Genomic DNA, 18596 nt, shown 5'->3' with positions numbered 1-18596 from the left:
TAAGTCAAACTCTTAAAAACTTGTGTTTGTATTTGCAAGTACCACAGCACATGTGTGGAGGTAAGAGGACAACTTGCAGAAGTCAGTTCTTTCCTTCCACTATGTGGCCCCTATGAACTGTACTCAAGTTGTCAATATCAAGACTTGGTGGCCAGCCCTTTTACCCACTGAGCCATCTTGCTGACCCTGGAGACTTTATACTAGCTGACCTTGTTGCTGGTAGAATAAAAATGAAAACAAGTTGTGCTTCAAGGAGAAGCTGCAGACCGGAGGCGGCAGCAAGAACACATCCTACCCATCCTCTGAACCCCAATTTTGCTAAAGAGAGAAACTTCGAGTCTACTTCTTTTCAAAAAGTTTAATACTCAGAATGGGAACAATGACTGGAGTAGTTGGGATGGTCATTTCTAGAAAAGGTTCTTTGCTGAGGTACCAAGATGGGTATCATGCCACAGAGTTCCTTTCACTGCACGATTCTCTGACTAGCTATGTTGCTGAGGTGGAAACTACAAGTAAGCAGATTTCTACTGCACTCATGAGGCTTATCTGTTATTTTCTGAGTTTCAAATAACAATGTCAAGGCTTCCCTTCTCCACAGTACCCAGATGTGTGTCTGTCTTTGTCTCTCTCTGTCTCTCTCACTCAGGGGTCTCACTATGGAGCACTGACTTGCCTGGAACTTGCTATGTATACCAGATATTTGCCTGCCTCTGCCTCCCAAGGCTTACAGGTGAGTACCACCATACCTAGCCAGAGGTTCTCTTTTTTCATCTAGATTCCCAAGCATGAAGATGCTAACCAGAACACTCCATGGATGCTACAGTCTCTGAAGGCTGCGTTCTACCTACAGAGTTTCCCCTCGCCTGTAGGTTTGATGGTTAAGATGGAAAACTTGTCATTATATTTATGACAGCCATGGTAGGCTTCTCTAAAACCAGGCTGTTTTCCAACAGAAACATTCCTTTATGCTTCCTTCAGGTGTTTAGGAATCTGTCCTCTCATGGCTTCGCAGATGTTTAAAGAGGCTACAGCTCCAACTGAAGCTCATTCCGCATTCTTTGCACTGGAAGGGCTTCTCACCAGTGTGTATTCTCTGGTGTTGACTGAGATGAGACTTGAGACTGAAGCCTCTTCCACATTCATTGCACTGATGGGATTTCCCACTGGTGCAGATTTTCTGATGTTGTTTTGTGTGGGGACACTGGCCAGCACTGTCTCTGCATGCATCACATTTCTGGGGTTTCTCTGCAGTGTGAGTTCTGTAATGCTGAATGAGGTCGGAACTGTAACTAAAGGCTTTCCCGCAGGTATCACACTGGTAAGGCTGCTCCTGTAACTCCAGCTTCTTATCTTCTATTACTGTCAAGTTCCAGCTATAGGCTTCATCACAGACACTGTTCTTCTCGCTTTTCTGGCCCACATGGAGCACTTGGTGTTCAAGGAGGCTGACATACTGGAAGAAGATTTCTCCACACTCATGGCACTGGTGGGACTTCTCTCTAGAGTGGAGTCGGAGGTGGCCAGCGAGATGTGAACGCCTCCCAAAACCCTTCCCACATTCATTACACTTGAAGGGCCTCTCCCTGCTGTGCACACTCTGGTGCTGAACAAGATGCGACCTCACTCGGAAGGCTTTCCCACATAAATGACAGGTGTAGGGTTTTTCACCCGTGTGAACTCGATGATGCTGAGTGAGGTGGACACGTTGATTGTAGCTTTTCCCACATTCCTCACACCTGAATGGTTTCTCCCCAGTGTGGATTCGTCGATGCTGTATGAGGTGTGCACTCTGAATGAAGCTTTTCCCACACTCATTACATTTATGTGGCCTCTCTGAGGAAGATTTTTTGTGGACATAGCTGAAGTCATTGCAATTCATGCTCTTCGAAGAGGGTTGTTCTTTCATGACAGTCCCCTGCTGTCTACCTGCCCTGTCTTGGTGTTCATAGTCTTCACTATAACCTTGTACCTGAGAAGCATTAGTTTGGATTTCTTCTGATAGTTCCATGTCTGCTTCTGAAAATTCTGGAATTTTCTTAATGTTCAGTTTAGTGTTCTTACTTCGTTTGTCACTGCCTAAAAAGGTAAAGAGCAAACACAAAGTTCATCAGCTCTTTTACAGAAAACGAATGAAATGTCAGAAAAAAATGTGGCATAACAGGAATAACAAAAGGAGACATGTATATCTACCTAATGCCAACAGCAATGAAAAGAACACTGGTATTAGGCCAATTGAAAGAATGAGACAAAAAAACAAAACAGCGCTGGAGAGATAGATGGCTTAGCAGTTAAGAGCACTGACTGTTCCTACAGTGGACCTGAGTTCAAGTCCCAGCACCCACATGGCAGCTCACAACTGTCTGTAGCTCCAAGATCTGACACCCTCACACAGACATACATGCAGACAAAACACCCATGAACATAAAATAAAAATAATAAATTTTAAAAAGGGGGGGAGACTTAGTAGGTCAAGAATAGTGCCACCTATCTGTAATTATCAGCAGCTGAGTGGCTGAAGCAGGAGGATATTAGGTTTGAGGCTAGCCTATACTCCATGAGCTCAGGCCAGCCTGGGCTACATAGAATGAACTGAGAAAGGGGGTGTGAGGAACTATGAGTACTGACTCACTCCTATAGTCCAGCAGTTGGAAGTCTAAGACAGGAGACTTGCAAATTGGAGATCAGCCCTGGCTACACAGCAATCCTAGTGTTCAGGAGGTGGAAGCAGGAGAATCGGAAACTCAGTGTCATATCTGGCTACATAGATTCCAAGACCAGCCTGGACTACATAAGATGCTATCTCAAAAGACAATGGAAAAATAAATATTTAAACATTTTTTAATCCTAAATTAAGAATAAGCTGGGCGGTGGTGGTACAGCACTTGGGAGGCAGAGGCAAGTGGATCTCAGTGAGTTTGAGGCCAGCCTGGTCTACAGAGTGAGTTTTAGAACAGGCAGGACTGTTACACAAAGAAACCCTGTCTTGGCAAAAATTAAAAAAATAAAAGAATAAAATAAGCTATAATCTTAGGCCATTACCACAACTCATCTGTCTTTTTTGGGTTTGTTTGTTTGTTTTTAGTTTGTTTTTGTTTGTTATTCTTTGAGAGGGTCTCACTATGTAGCTCTGGCTAGCCTAGAACTAAGTAAACCAGACTAGTTTTGAACTCACCTCCATTCTCCTGCCCCTGCTTCCTGAGTTTTAGGATGAAAGGTGCAAGCCACCCTGCCTAGCCCATCTGTTCTTTCCCACTAAGCTAATAAACCAACGTTTACTTCTGACCACTCCCGGAACACATGCTCCCCAGACGTACAACTTTGGGATTTCTCTCGGAAGTGGCGTTTCAGGTGCTCGATCAGGTGGGAGTGTCGACCGAAGCTCTTCCCACACTCATTACACCCATAGGGCCTCTCTCCACTGTGGACGCTGTGGTGCTGCACCAGGTGGGAGCTCACTCGGAACGCCTTCCCACACACCTGGCACTTGTAGGGCTTCTCGCCAGTGTGAACTCTCTGGTGCTGAGTGAGGTGCACCCGCTGATTGTAGCTTTTCCCACATTCCCCACACTTAAACGGCTTCTCTCCTGTGTGGATTCTCCGATGCTGGATGAAGTTTGAGGCTTGGAGGAAAAACTTGCCGCAGTCAGCGCACCTGTGACCTCGCTCTCCGTTCGATTTCTGCTTACGACTGACATGTGGGCCTGAGTTCAGAGCTCTTTTCTGCCTTGACTTCCCCACAGTGGGATACACCTGCCACCTCTGTGCCATATCCTTCAGGTCACTACCTTCTGCAAACTCCTGACTCTGGGCACCATTCTTCTCTCTGCTTTCTGCTGCCACCCAGTGTGAGTCAGCTCCATCAGAAACCTGCTGTACCATGAGCTCTGAGTTGCCCTCCCTGGACTCATAATCTGAAATGAGAGCAGGAAACCAGGAGATCAGCTAGTACCCACACTGCAGAGGAACAGAGGAACACAGGATAAATGAGAGAAAAAAACGTGTTAGGAATGCATGGCTTTGGAAATGACAATACAGGGATAGGATAGATATCAGTGCAGAAGGGTGGAAAGGAAGCTCAGTTGGAAAAATGCTTGTCAAGATACAGAAAAGCCCTGGTTCCTGCCTCCAGTTGTGGTAGGGCACACCTGTAATCCCCAAACCTGGAGGAAGAGGCAAAAGGACCATAAGTTCAAAGTCATCCTTGGCTACAGAGTTCAAGGCCAGCTGAGCTACATGAGGCCCTGATGACCAACAAGAGGGAAAAGAAAGGAGGGAGGGAGGGAGAAGGTTGGGATGGCAGGTGTGACACACCGCGTCTTGTTCATGCAGTGATGGGGTGGCTCCCAGGCCTCTGTGCCTCCTAAGCACTCTACCAATGCAACTACAGATGAGTCTCCATTTATGTCCTTATTTTTTTTAAATGTACTTTCAAATGAGTATTTCATTTGATGAGTATTTCATAAATTTCTGCCCTTCTATGATGCTATCAGAAATCTGCAGGTATGAAAATGGTAAGATGTGGTCTTCTAAATGAGAGAAGCTAAGGGGCAGAGACCCCTGATCATGGTCTCGGTGTGGGGGATACAGTGAAGCTGTGCAGGTGCTGGGATGGCAATGAGGCAGCGAGGCCAGGGGCACAGGCCTGTAATCCCTGCTACTTGAGGGACTAAAACACAAGGACCAAAAGTCCAGGTCAGCCTGGACAGTGAAATCAAGACTTGCCTGGACAATTTCCTAAGACCCTTTCTCAACATAGAAAGTAAAAAGGGGGTTGGGTATGGTGATGCATGCCTTTAATCCTGGCACTTCGGAGGCAGAGGCAGGTAGACCTAAGAGAGATTGAGGCTAGCCCAGTCTACATATCAATTTTGAGGCTAGTCAGGGATATATAGAGTCCATGTCTCAAAAGAAAAAAAAAAAAGGTGGGGAGGGGGCTGGGGATGTAACTCAGTGGACATTATTAGCACAGGCAGATTAGTAAAATGCAAGAGATCCTGGGTTCAACCTGCAGTACCACAGAGAGTAAGGAGGAGGAGGGGAGAGTGGAGAGGAGGGGAGGGGAGAAGGGAAGGGAGGGGAGGGGAAGGGAGGGAGGGGAGAAGGGAAGGAGGAAGGAGGGGAGGGGGAGAAGGGGGAAGGGAGGGGAGGAGAGGGAGAGGGAAGGAGAGGAGAGGAGAGGAGAGGAGAGGAGAGGAGAGGAGAGGAGAGGAGAGGAGAGATCAGAATTCAAGAATGACATAGTACAGGGTTGGAGAGATAGCTCAAGAGTTATGAGTACTGGGGTTCAATTCCCAGCACCCACATGGCAGCTCACAACTGTCTGCAATTCCAAGATATGCACCCTTATACAGACATACATGCAGGCAAAACATCGATGCACATAAAATAAAAATAAATGACATAATTAGTAAGCAAGTGTGGCTGGATTTGAACTCATAATCCTATATGAAACCTGAATGGGTACCAGTGCTCACACATACTACATGTACACACACCTCTGATAACTGGTAAGCACCTCTATATTAACTGAAATACATAAGCAACACTAATAGACTTAAATTACACAACTGAGTTGTATTAATTTAAAAGAGAATAAAAAATGCTTTCATTAAATTGAATACTTAATTTTTTTTTAACTTATGTGTATCTGTGTATGACACTGCTGGTTACCTTGGAGTTCAGAAGACTACATCATATCCCTTGAAACTGGAGTTACAGTCAGTTGTAAGCTGCCTGAGATGCGTTCTGAGAACCAAACTTTAGAAGAGTTCAAGTACTCTTAGCCACTAAGTCATCTTCTCAGACCAAAATACAATGTATTTATTATACAAGTAATTCGTTGAGATAAAAGACTACCTCTAGCCAGGCAGTGGTGGTGCACGATTTTAATCCCAAGCACTCAGAGGCAGAGGCAGGCGGATCTCTGTGAGTTCGAGACCAGCCTGGTCTACAAGAGCTAGTTCCAGGACAGCCTCCAAAACCCTGTCTTAAAAAGACCAGAAAAAAAAAAAAAAAAGACTACCTCTTTGGGGGCTGGAGAGATGGCTCAGCAGTTAAAAGCACTGAATGCTCTTCTAGAGGACCAGGGTTCAATTCCTAGCACCCACATGGCAGCTTATGACTGTCTGTAACTCCAAGATCTGACACCCTCACACAACACCAATGCACATAAAATAAAAAAAATAAATAAATAAAAGACTACCTCAAAGATCCCAACAAACTGATGAACCAAAGATATGCACAAATAAATGGAACAAAACAAAATACAGGGGCTGGTGAGATGGCTCAGTGGGACAAAGGCACTTGCTACTATGCCTGACCACATGAGGATTCCTGGTACCCACGTGGTGAAAGAAAAGAACTGCCTCCTACAAACTGTCCTGTGACTTTCACATGGGTACTGTGACATGCACATCACCTGGTTCCTTGTTAAGGGCTAGGCCAGTCCAGGACATTCCCTGAGGCCCTGGCATATGGAGAATGATCAGTTCCTTGCCTAAAACCAGAAACTTGCTTGTCAGGGCCAGGAATGGCCTGGGGTCAGGCCTTGTGGGGAGCCGAAGTTTTCTGGAGACTGAGAATTCAACTTTTCCCCCCTTGAAGGCCTATGGTGATCTATCCCAAGGCTATTGAGCAGTAGGTCTGTAACTCAGTTGAGACATCCTGTTCCCTTTGTGCAACATTGCCTGATTAGCTTCGTGCTGACTCTGTCCCATTGTGTGACAGTTTTTGCTGACTCTGTCCCATTTTTCCTCTGGCAAGCTGTACATAAGATGCTGTGCTTCGTAATAAACTTGTATGAGACATCAGTTTGTGCAGGACCTCCTGATTCCAAACTTTCCTGTCTTCTTTCTTTTCTCATCCCCCAGTCTGGTCCTTCCCCTCAGGACCCTGTCACTGAAGAATGACCTGCTGATCCAGATCAACCACCAACAAGTAAATAAATGCAAAAATGAGGTGGATTGAGTCTGGAGGTGGTGGCAAGTGCCTTTAATCCCAGAATCCCAGCACTCAGGAGGTAGAGATAGGCAGATATCTGTAAATTCAAGGTCATCCTGGTCTACGGAATGAGTTCCAGAAAAAAAAAAAAAAAAAAAAAGAGGGGGTGGATTGGTGATGAGAATGGGAATAGAAAATGAGTAAAAAGGCAAAAAATCAATGCCACTGAGATACAGTAATGAGCATGATACTACAGAAATGTTCAGTGAAGTCCCATATGTTCTCAGGGTTAATCTTCATTGCCATGGACTGGATTTAGCATTGTCTAGGAAACAAGTATCTGGAAGTGTGAGGGTACTTCCAGAAGGAAGATCTGCATTGAAAGGGAGTGGCACTGTGCCAGGGGCTTTGAACTATACAGAAAGCAGAAAGCAAGCTGAACATCAGAACTCAACTTCCTTTGCTTCCCGACTGTGGATGCAATGTGACCAGCTTCCTCAAATATCTGCTGCCAGGCCTTCCTCACCATGATGGGCAGTACCCTTAAACTGTGAGCCCAAATAACCATTTCTTCCCTTAAGATGCTGCTTGTCGGGGATTCTGTTACAGAAACAAGAAAAGTAATGAACACAGGAATTTTCATGAACAAGGACTATTCTATTAAGAATTATCCAACTTGGGCTGGACAGGAAAAATGGCTTGGTGACTAAGAGCATGTACTGCTCTTGCAAAGGACTGGAGTTCGGTTCCAAGCCCACACATTGGGTGGCTAACTAATAACTATAACTCAGGTTCCAGGGGTCTGGCCTCCTCTGGCACCAGGCATGCATATAGTTCACATACATACATGAAGGCACTCACACATAAAATAAAAATAAATAATTAAAAAAAAAACATAGTGCCAAAATTTATCATCACTGGGAGTGGTGGTAAACACCTAATTCCAACACTTAGAGAAGCCAAGCCATTCTCTGCCAGTTTTCGGCTAGCCTAATAGACACAGTGAGTTCCAGACCAGTCACGGTTACATAGGGAGGCCCCATCTGGAAAACAAAAAAAACCCACAAAAAACAAAATTTAGCAACTTCTAGATTGTAAAAGTGTTCCCTGGACAACTGGGCTTATTATTAACCCCAGCACTTGGAAGGTTAAAGCAAAGAGGATGAGGAATTCAAGGCCACCTGGGCTATACATATTGAAACTATCTCAAAAAAACAAAAACAGGCTGGAAACATAGCTCAGTAGTTAAGTGTACTTGTTGGTCTTGTAGAGGGCCTGAGTTCTATGTACAAAGTGACTTACAACCATCCATAGCTCAAGTTCTAGGAAATCCAACACCCTCTTCTGGCCTCCACAGGTACCAGGCATGTGCATGGTGCACACACACACATATATGCAGACAAAACACACACATAAAATAAAATAATCTGAAAACACGAATGGGGCTGTTAACATGGCTTGTCAGGTAAAGCTACTTGCCTTGCAGGCTTCGAAGCCTGTTTAATCCCTGTAACCAACAGATCTGATTCTACAAAGTTGTCCTTTGCAGGCGTGATAGCACACATCTTTAATTCCAGCTTTGAGAGGCAGAGGTAGGGGGATCTCTGTGATTTTGAGGTTAGCCTGGTCTACATAGCAAGTGCAGGAACCAAGGCTATAGAGTGAGAATCTGTCTCAGAAGAAAAAAAGGTATCCTTTGACCTCCATACTATGGCACACAAACACATCATACATATATACAATAATAAACAAGTTAATAACAATTAATAAAAAAAATTTAAAACAACCTCCCTTGTACTAACAGGCTTTCAATCACACCCTTTTTAAGTTAGAAATAATCTGCAGAAAAGTTGATTTACTTTCATAGATTATAAAGTAAAGGGGACTGGAGTGATACTCAGCAGCTAAGAGCACTCACTGGCCACTCTGCCAGAGGACCCAGGTGTGATTCCCAGCACCCTGTGGCTCACAACCATCTCCAGTTCCAGAAGATTCAACACCCCCTTCTGGCCTCTGTGGGCAACAGGCATGCATATGATGCACACACATGAAAGCAAAACACTCATACATATAAATCAAAATAAAAAACCTTAAAAGATTATAAAGTAAAGCCATAGCAGTTAAAACATGCACGTGTGAAGGTCATACTACACAAACTCTTTATAAGATAACAAAACCGGTGAGTCCTTTGCATGCAGGTGGACAATCCTTACCCACAGGAGTGATACTCTCACAATTCTCCTCTCTGCCATCCCTACTAAGAGACTTCTGGGACTGATCCAAATGTCCCCATTCCTCCAGGATGAAGGACACAGCCACATCAGCCACATCTTCAATTTTCACCAACTTCTGAAAGGGGAGATCTCCGCTAAATTCCCATTCCCTGTGTGCAAATCTGCAGTGAGGGCAAAACCTGGGGGCACTAAGTCAGAACCCAAGGAGAGACTGTGCACCCAAAAGGAAAGCATTAGCAGAAAGGAAAAAGACAGGAGGGAATGAATGGAAGGCATCAACAGAGATGGGCCTGGAAGCTGGTCAGGTGCCTGGTAAAGATGGTGTCACAACCTAGAATCACCAAGAAGTGAGTCTCGAGGGAATATCTAGAACAAGCTGGCCTATGGACAGGTCCCTGGAGAATCTTTTAATTAAGGGGATCGCCATGGGAAGACCAAGCCTACTGTGGGCTGCACCGCTCCCTGGGTTTGGCTCCTGGATTGTGTACCAGTGAGTAGAGAGGGCTAGCTGAGCGGGCATGTACTTCTTTTCCTCTGCTCTGGATTTCGGATATGATGTGAGCCGCTGTCTCAGGTTCCTGCCACTCTACCCTCTGCACATGGCACACTATAACCAGGAACATGAGCTAAAATAAACCCTTTCTTTCATAAGCCATGTTTACCAGGGTATTCTGTCACCGTAACAAGAAACAAAACTAGGACAGGTGGGGATGGAGGCTGCCGAGGGGCGTGGCTTGTCATGCAGGGCAGGAGGGCTAGCTCACCTGAGACCCGGTTGCCAGGAGTGGGGCTGTCAGCCCCTGGCTGTCCTCGGGGGGAATAGAAGGAACCTGAAGAACAGAAAGGGCTGAGAGCAGAGAAAAGGTATAGATGAGACTATGAGGTGAGGTTCTCAGTGTCATCATGCCCTCCTTTGCCCACAGAGCCCTGCGGCACCCAAGTTAAATTCACCTTAGCTCTCAGCACCCTATATATTCTGGACCTGTCCTCCCTCCACCTTCTTAGTCCCTCTTCTCTGAAAACACCACACTAGCTGGGCATGGTGGCACAGGCCTTAATCTTAATGCTTAGGAGGCAGAGGCCAGTGGACTTCTATGAGTTCAAGGCCAGCCAGAGACACTTAGTGAGATGCTATCTAAAAACAAATTTCTCAGCTAGTCTCTGCTGGGTCATACCTCAGTAATGGGTGCATTCAACTATGCTTAGGGAAAATTGGTATTTCCCAGGGTCCCGAGTTTTACAGGTTTTTAATGTGCTAACAAGTCACCTTCAGATCTCAGTACAAAACAGATTCTGTCTCACTCAAACTCCAAGACTAGTCAGGTCTTCCCAAGTAGCTGGAACCACAGGTATGTGCCACTGTACTTGGGAGTATGGACTGGTTGATTAACAAGGTCTCATGAACACAATTTAGTTTTTGAGTTTTTCTTTTTGAACAACTTAAAATGATTTTAAGAGTAGGATAAAAGCCAAGAGTGGTAGTGCATGCCCTTTAATACCAGCACTCAGAAGACAGAGGCCAGCAGGAGGATCTCTGTGAGTTCAAGGCCAGCCTGGTTTACATAGTGAGTTCCAGGACAGCTAGGGCTATATAATGAGACCCTGTCTCAAAGGGGGGGGGGCACACTATTTATATTGAGGCTTCCTAAACAACAAAAAAAGTTTTTGTTTTACAACTAGAATGATAATCATTGCATATAGTCATTTCTATGCTTGGTCTTAGGCACAAGGTTGACAAATATCCACATGCACACTGCTAGAAGTCTGTTTCCTCATCTATTATTACTAAGCATTGTTCATTAACTATTCCCAGCAGGGCCACAAATAAACTCAAGGAGTAAGAATGGAAGTGCACTGGATAGTGTTCTATCAACCTGACACAAGCTGGACTCATCTAGGAAGAGACACTTTTTTTTTTTTTTTTTTTTTTTGGTTTTTCGAGAATGGGTTTCTCTGTGGCTTTGGAAGCTGTCTTGGAACTAGCTCTTGTAGACCAGGTTGATCTCGAACTCACAGAGATCCGCCTGCCTTTGCCTCCCAAATGCTGGGACTAAAGGCGTTCGCCACCAGCACCCGGCTGGAAGAGAGACTCTTAATTGAGAAAATGCCTCCATAAGCAAATCTCTAGGGCATTTTCTTGATTGATGACCAAAGTGAGAGAGCCGAGGTCACTGTGTGAAGTGCCACCTCTGGTCTGGTGGTGCTCGGTGCTACAAAACAAGCTGAACAAGCTATAAGGAGCAAGCCAGTAAACAGCACCCCTCCCCATGGCCTTTGAGCAGTTCTTGCTTCTAGGCTCCTGCTGCCTGACTGCTCTGGATGATGGACTACATGCTACAAGATGAAATAAACTCTTTCCTCACCAAGTTGCTTTTGGCTTCGATGTTTTGTACTGAGTAGTTTTGCCTGTCAACTTGACAGAAGCTACAGTCATCAGAGGAAGGAGCTTCAGCTGAGGAAATGCCTCCATGAGATCCAGCTGTAAGGCATTTTCTCATTCAGTGATCAATGGGGGAGGGCCCAGCCCATTGTGGGTGGGGCCATCCCTGAGTTGCTGGTCCTGGGTTCTATAAGAAGGTTTGCTGCCATGAGGAGTAAGCCAGCAAGCAGCTTCCTTCCATGGTGTCTGCATCAGCTCCTGCCTCAGAGATCCGGTCCCATTTGAGTTCCTGTCCTGCCTGCCTTCAGTGATGAACAGCAATGCTGAAGTGTAAGCCTGATAAACCCTTTTCTCCCCAACTTGCTTTATGGTCATAGTCTTTTGTGGCAGCAAAAGACCCCAACTAAGACGTGTTTTATCACAGCAACTGAAAGCTAATTAAAACAAGAAACAAATAGATACCAGGAGTGGGGTATTGATGTGACAGATCTAATCATATTAAAAGACCTATGGCATTCTCAGTCAGTACTGAATCATTTAGGACCAAGAACTTTCCCAAGTGATGTTTCACAGCAAGATCTTGGACCAACCCATTGTTCCAAAAGTATTGTGTAATAGTATTATGTAATAGTAATCTTTAATCTGTTACACTTGCATGTCAAAATGTACTGCAAAGAGGTTTGATTTTTACTAAAGTATCTTAAAAGTTGGGGTATTTGTGGGGGCTGGGAGGCTGGGGATGTAGCTCAGCTGGTAGAATGCTTGCCTACCATGTGTTGGGTTCCATCCCTAGCATCATAGAACCAGGCATGGTGGTGCACGCCTGTAATCTCAGCACTCTTAGAGGTAGAGAGAAACAGGAGGATCAAGAATTCAAGCTATCATCAGTTAATAGTGAGTTTGAGGCCAGCTGGGCTACACGAGACCATATCTAAAAGCAAACCAACAAGATGTGGGACTAGAGAGAGTGCTCAGTGGTTAAAAGCACACATTGCTCTTGCAGAGGACCAGAGTTCCATTCCCAGCACCCACATGAGGTAGCTCACAATCACCTGTACTTTCTTTTCAAGATGGTTTCTTTGTAGAGAAAGATTTTTTGTTTGTTTGTTTGTTTTTTTCAAGATGCTTTTCTCTGAAGCCCTGACTGTCCTAAAACTCAGATCCACCTGCCTGTGATTAAAGGCATGTGCACACCCCCCACCCCTGACAGATACACACACACACACACACACACACACACACACACACACACACACACACACACTGCCTAATCATCTGTAATCTGTAATTCTAGTTCCAGGGGATCCAATGCCTCTTCTGGCCTCTGTAGGTAGTGCAAGTACATGGTGCACATACACATACAAGGAAAACACTCATACAAATAAAATGTTAAACAAAATCTTCTAAATAATCCCTATACTTAGAGACATTGTCTTCTATTGTACGAATCACTGTATCTGGTTTAGACAGAATAAATAGTTTTTACTATATCTAGAGGAAACATTAGAATACAGTTTTCATTGTATCTAAGGTAAACATTAGAGTGAAGAGTTGTTTTCTAGAAGTACTTTGACCTTGAAGAATAATTGTAGAAATAGTAAGGAATCTTTGTGGAAACAGTGATTGTTTTCCATGATTTGTAGAGCTGTTTGTCTGAAGGGGTGTTGCAGCCGTCACTTGACTTTGGTCACAAGACTCCTCTGGCACACCTGAGGCTCTAGGTTTATTGTGTACTGCAAATGATACACAGTAAAGGACTAGAGCCATGAGGGCATTTGTGATGCTCTCCTTTAGAGAGACAGACAGATTAGGTAGGACTTTGGTATGAGGAAATACTTTGCCCTCAAAACAACTTTGTGTAAGGATCAATAAATATGCCTTTTACAGCTGTTCAGGATTTAGTTCATCAGAGGCTGGAACTTCCTGCTGCCACACAGGCCTTAACATTTCATACTGGGGAGTGATGGGTTCAGAGCGCTGACTGCTCTTCCAGAAGTCCTGAGTTCAACTTCCATCACCCACGTGGTAGCTCACAACTATCTAGAATGAGATCTGGTACCCTCTTCTGGTGTGCAAGCATACATGGAGGCAAAACACTGTATACATAATAAATAAATAAATCTTTACAAAAATTTCTTTTTGGAATAACCTCTTTCTTCGACTGACCCATGCAACATAGAATACCCTGACAGTCTTCACTATCATTTTTGCCATATTTCTGCTTTTGGAGGGTGGTCCCAGGAATGGAACCCAGCATCTTACTAAAGATACACTCTACAACTAAGCTATGCATATCCCATCCTTATTATAGCTTTCTTAGTTTTGCTTTGTTTTTGAGACAGGGTCTCAAGTAGTCCAGCCTCCAACCGGCTCTGTAGCCAAGGTGGCTTCGATGATCCTCCTGCCTCTGCCTTGTGTGTAGGGTAACAGGTGTGCTTCATACCTGGTTCATGTGTTAGTGGGGACAGAACAGAGGTCTTCATGACTGGTAGGCAAGCGCTCTGCCAACTGAACCACATTCCCAGTTGATGGATTTTAAGTGAAAGTGTGACTAGAGCCCCCGTGCTCTAGTCACATTGGTTGTACTGAATTGACGAGCCTCACCATTTCCCTCCAGAAGATTCTGTGGCTCTTGATCAGACTGGGCCTCCACCGGCAGAAACTGGTGACTGAAGGGCTCCTGCGTGGCTCCGGATGGTACCGTCTTCTGTGGAAGCACTTCAGGACATGTGGTAATCTAACAACCACAACTACAACCAATCAGCAAAATTATAGACGGAGATGGGAAAGAACCCATTAGAGTCCATTAAACTGTCACCTATCCCCTTGCCCAATATTGAACTTGTGTCTACAATGAGCCAGGCTCTGATTAAATAGCAGTTTAACAAACATGCTTACTTCTACTGGGAAACGACTTCCATGAGATATACCCACATGCAAATACACAATTATGAACTCCATGTTAGACAGGAAAGAAACACAACTACAGGATAGAACAGGCAAGACCCACATTAGCCTGAGAGGCTAGGGAAGGGTGTCACTCTGTAAACACCTAAAAGATGTTAAGAAAGGACTGGAAAGATGGCCCAGGGGTTTAGAGTACTAGCTGCTCTTCCAGAGAATTCAAGTTCAATTCCAAGCAACCACATGGTGGTTCACAATCATCTGTAACTCTGTAACTCCAGCTCCAGGCAATCCAGTGTCCTCTTCTAGTTTCTAAGGGTACCAGCACACTTGTGTGCATACACACACAACACACAACACACACACACACACACACACACACACACACACACACACACTTTTAAAATAATGACTTTTAAGAAGGCAGGCAAAGGCAAAGGGGGAAAGGGTTTTTGGACCTTCCCTCAAGCAAAACAGAGTATTTGATCCAACCCAGGACCCCTAAGAAGCCGAGGGTAGGTAAAGGTAATGGAAGCGATGAAAAGGGAGGATGGAAAGGTCACTATGGGACTCCGGAAGTCACTGCTGGTCAGACTAAGATTTCAGATAGTTTATGTCCCACATGCCTGTAATCCCAACACTCAGGAGGCAGAAACAGGAGGGATGCAGCAAGGTCTTGGTTAAACTGGAATACCCTGCTTCAAAAAGAACTTAAGCTTGTTCATGTCCAGCATGGTACCAGCCTCTACCAGCCTGCTTTCAGTCCTCAATCCCACCTACGGTGTATATAATTACTCTAAGTAAGGCACAGCTTACTACTACAAATTCTGGAAGGCATTAAGATCCTGCCACCCCTGCCTTGCTGTCTGAGTCACAGGGTGAGATGAAGCTGCCAAAATGTCTGAGGATGTTCTGGAACTCTGGAATGTCCCCTCACCCTCAAAATGTGAATGATGAGGCCAGCTCCTTACAATTACATACAGACTGAGGGACAGGTAGAATCCTCCAGCAACCTTCAAACTCTTCCAAACCCATAGGCTTTTGTTCTGTTGTTTTTAGACAGGGTCTTCCTTCTCAGAATCCCCCTGTCTCAGCTTCCCAAGTGCTGGGATTAAAGGCATGCCCCACCAAATCGAGCTCTAAGTGCATAAGGAGAGAACCCTGAATGGAAAAGGCAGAGGGAAGGAAATGCCAAAACTGTTTACACCTCAGATAATTTTAAAGCAGACTCAGAAACAGTCACTAGGATCAACAGACTAGGACACAAACATCAGAAACAGATGCCCCAAAAAGGCAGGAATTTACCAAGTGATAAAGACAGCATTTTATTTTGGGGGCAGGATCTCTCTCCCTATAATTTTGTCTGGCCTCCAACTCTCTATGTTGCCCAGGCTGGTTAAGAAAAAGAAAGTTTCTTTTAAAAGTTGCTGTGCTGAGGAAGCTGGCTCGCAGGTTAATGTGACGGCACACACTGCTCTCACGGGCCCAAGCTCAGCTCCTAGGACTCACATCAGGCGGCTCATAACCACCTATGACACCAGCGTCATCAGAGGATCCAATGCCCTCCAAGGGCAGCTGCACTCACACGCACAAATCCAGACACACAAATACACAGCTTAAAATGAAAATAATGACTGAGAGAGATGGTTCAGTGATTTAGAGCACTGGCTGCTCATGCAGAGGAACTGGGTTCGATTCCCAGCACCGACAAGGCAGCTCACCACCTGTAAATCTAGCTCCAAGGGATGCAACATCCTCTCCTAGGCTCCATACACCCCTGCAGGCAGAACACTAAGACATACAAAATAATTCCAAAAACAAAGTATTTCTTTAAAAAGCTGCTGGAGCAATGAGATAGATATGTGGGGAAAATAGCTGGAACCATACCAAAGACACTACATCAGAACACATTCTAGACAAAGGAATCTGTTAAAAAGTGACTGAGGGGGCTGGAGAGATGGCTCAGAGGTTAAGCACAATGGCTATTCTTCCAGAGGACCTGAGTTGAATTCTCAGCACCACGTGGCAGCTCACAACTGTCTATAACTCCAGTTCCAGGGGATCTGACACCTTCACACCAAAGCACATAAAATAAAATTAAATAAGCTATTAAATAAATAAAAAGACTGAGAAAAGGTTTTCATAAACTGCAGTAAAGAAAGCCTTCTAAAGCATGAGTCCAAGAAACCAGAATGTAAGAATTACACTGGTTCATCTCTAAGTACAGTAGATTCCATGACAACAAACTGGAAAAATAGCATATGCCAATCATAAGGTACACACAATGCCTATCGTTTCTAACAGGTAAGAAAAGCAAGTAAGAAACACAAGCATAATTTGCAAAAAGGTGGGGAGAAGGAGGAGGAAGAAGAAACAAAATATTCTTTAAAACTCATTACCTGTTGGGTAAGGTGGCACACGCCTTTAATCCCAGCACTTGGGAGGCAGAAGGGGGGTGGATGTCTGTGAATTCTAGTCCCCTCAGGTCTACATAGTATAAGCCAGAGTACCCAAGGATATATAGTGAGACCATGTAAAAAGCAACCATAACATCGGAACATGACCGACTAAAGCACCAGATGGCTAAACCTCTCAGCCCTGCTTAGCAGTTCCTCGGCATCCTTCCTCGCTGCGCCTGCCTCCTCTCCCACTCACCTGTTGCCTGCGCTCCTCTAGCTCTCTCTGGATACTTTCTATCACAGCCACAGCTTCTTCTCCGCTCTCGGGGTGATGTTCTCTCACCCAGGCCTGGAACTCTTCCGGCAGGATGGTGAGGAACTGCTCCAGCACCAGTAGTTCCAGGATCTGTTCCTTGGTGTGCAGCTCCGGTCTTAGCCACTCACAGCAGAGCACCCGAAGCTGGCTGAGAGCATCCCGAGGTCCTGCCGCCTCATGGTACTGGAAGTGCTTGAAGCGCTGGTAAAAAGTCTCGAACACTGGCCGGTTGTATCCCTGCATCCAGGAACAGTCCTCTTCTTCCACTTTCACTATGAGGAGGTCAGCTTGCTCTTGCGAGGAAGTCTCAGCTGGAGGCTCTAAGTGTATAACTGCCCTGGATTCTGTCATTATCATTCCAACAGTCTCTAGAGGCTGCCCGTTACACTGACCCAATTTGTTCTCTGCCCTTTTGAAGGGCACTTTTTGTAGTGAACAACCTTACTGGTATGTCAGGAATTATTATTAACCGAGAGGTGGCAAAGACGTCATCTATACTATAGAAAACCACTTAGTGAAGTCATCCACAGAGTACAAGTCACTCATCACTACACCCATAAAATTACTAATAGTAACTACGTCCAGGTTTTAAAAATGCAAACAACGGCCACAAAAAAGTGACAGCAGGCCCAACGTAAAATACAATTTTAGAAATGAAGAAGTACACATCTCATAAATAACGGGACTAAATTATTCCAGACAGAGTCGTTTCTTCTCTCTATCATAAGCCAAACTTAAGTGAAAACCATTAAAATGGTCATATCTGGTCCTGGCTTTCAAGCCATAAGAGCTTGACAGGCAAACGGAAGACTTCATTAGTTCTAGGAGAAAGCACGGTTGTAGACAGAAATTTGGACCTGGATTCCTCGGAATAGCTCCTGACCCGGAGATAGAGACCGGACGGGTCAAGGTTAGGGACCCAGTGTGGACACAATGCTACTCTCTCCTCTCCAGTCCCTAAGTCCCGGGGACCCAAAGAGCAAACTCCCCGCAGCCCAGGCTCGGAAGATGGAGTTCTCACAAGCCAAGAGAGAACCGCGTTCGACACTTTCCAACAGTTCCTCGCCGGAAGTAACCAAGTGCGAGCTCAGCCATAAATCCCACCCCCAAGTGCGCTTCCGCAGCCTCTCTAGGAATCCCGGAGGTCCGCGCCGCGCAGCGGGAGGGAGGAGCTACTTATGGACACGCCCCCTTGTAGATTTGACCAATCACCGAGCTTCAGGCAAGAGGCTACTAGAGCCCGAGGAAAGTAACTCTAGTATCTATCTCCCACCCCCAAAACCGCAGTTTCGCTTCGCCCCGCCCCTGCTAGTAAGGCTAGAGGGCGGGTCTCAGGGGCGGGCCCTCACTCTCTCGCGTCTGATTGGTCGAGATCAGCTTCCCCACACACTCAGGAATTTAAGTTGGTCAGCACCTTGTTGCCA

At 45.3% G+C, this 18596-nt stretch overlaps 1 protein-coding gene across 5 annotated transcripts; it reads right to left on the bottom strand.

The window, feature by feature from the left end:
* Positions 1-338: 338 nt before the first annotated feature.
* Positions 339-18295, bottom strand: Zkscan5 (zinc finger with KRAB and SCAN domains 5). 5 transcript variants are annotated; one of them, XM_027413631.2, is made up of 6 exons: positions 17113-18289; positions 14158-14290; positions 9938-10020; positions 9153-9288; positions 3315-3911; positions 339-2076 (listed from the first exon to the last, which is right to left on the bottom strand). In XM_027413631.2, exons 1-6 carry the CDS (start codon positions 17527-17529, stop codon positions 983-985), a joined length of 2460 nt encoding a protein of 819 aa, XP_027269432.1. In that variant the 5' UTR covers positions 17530-18289; the 3' UTR covers positions 339-982. The 5 variants fall into 5 exon arrangements, with proteins under 5 accessions (XP_027269432.1, XP_027269433.1, XP_027269434.1 ...); XM_027413632.2 differs by having other exon boundaries at positions 9153-9285; XM_035443162.1 differs by having other exon boundaries at positions 1940-2076; positions 3478-3911; positions 17113-18292.
* Positions 18296-18596: the final 301 nt, after the last annotated feature.

Source organism: Cricetulus griseus, chromosome 4, assembly GCF_003668045.3.
Source record: "Cricetulus griseus strain 17A/GY chromosome 4, alternate assembly CriGri-PICRH-1.0, whole genome shotgun sequence".
NCBI classification, from domain to species: domain Eukaryota; kingdom Metazoa; phylum Chordata; class Mammalia; order Rodentia; family Cricetidae; genus Cricetulus; species Cricetulus griseus.
The sequence above is the reverse complement of the archived record's forward strand: the minus strand, read 5'-3'. Positions and strand labels throughout refer to the sequence as shown.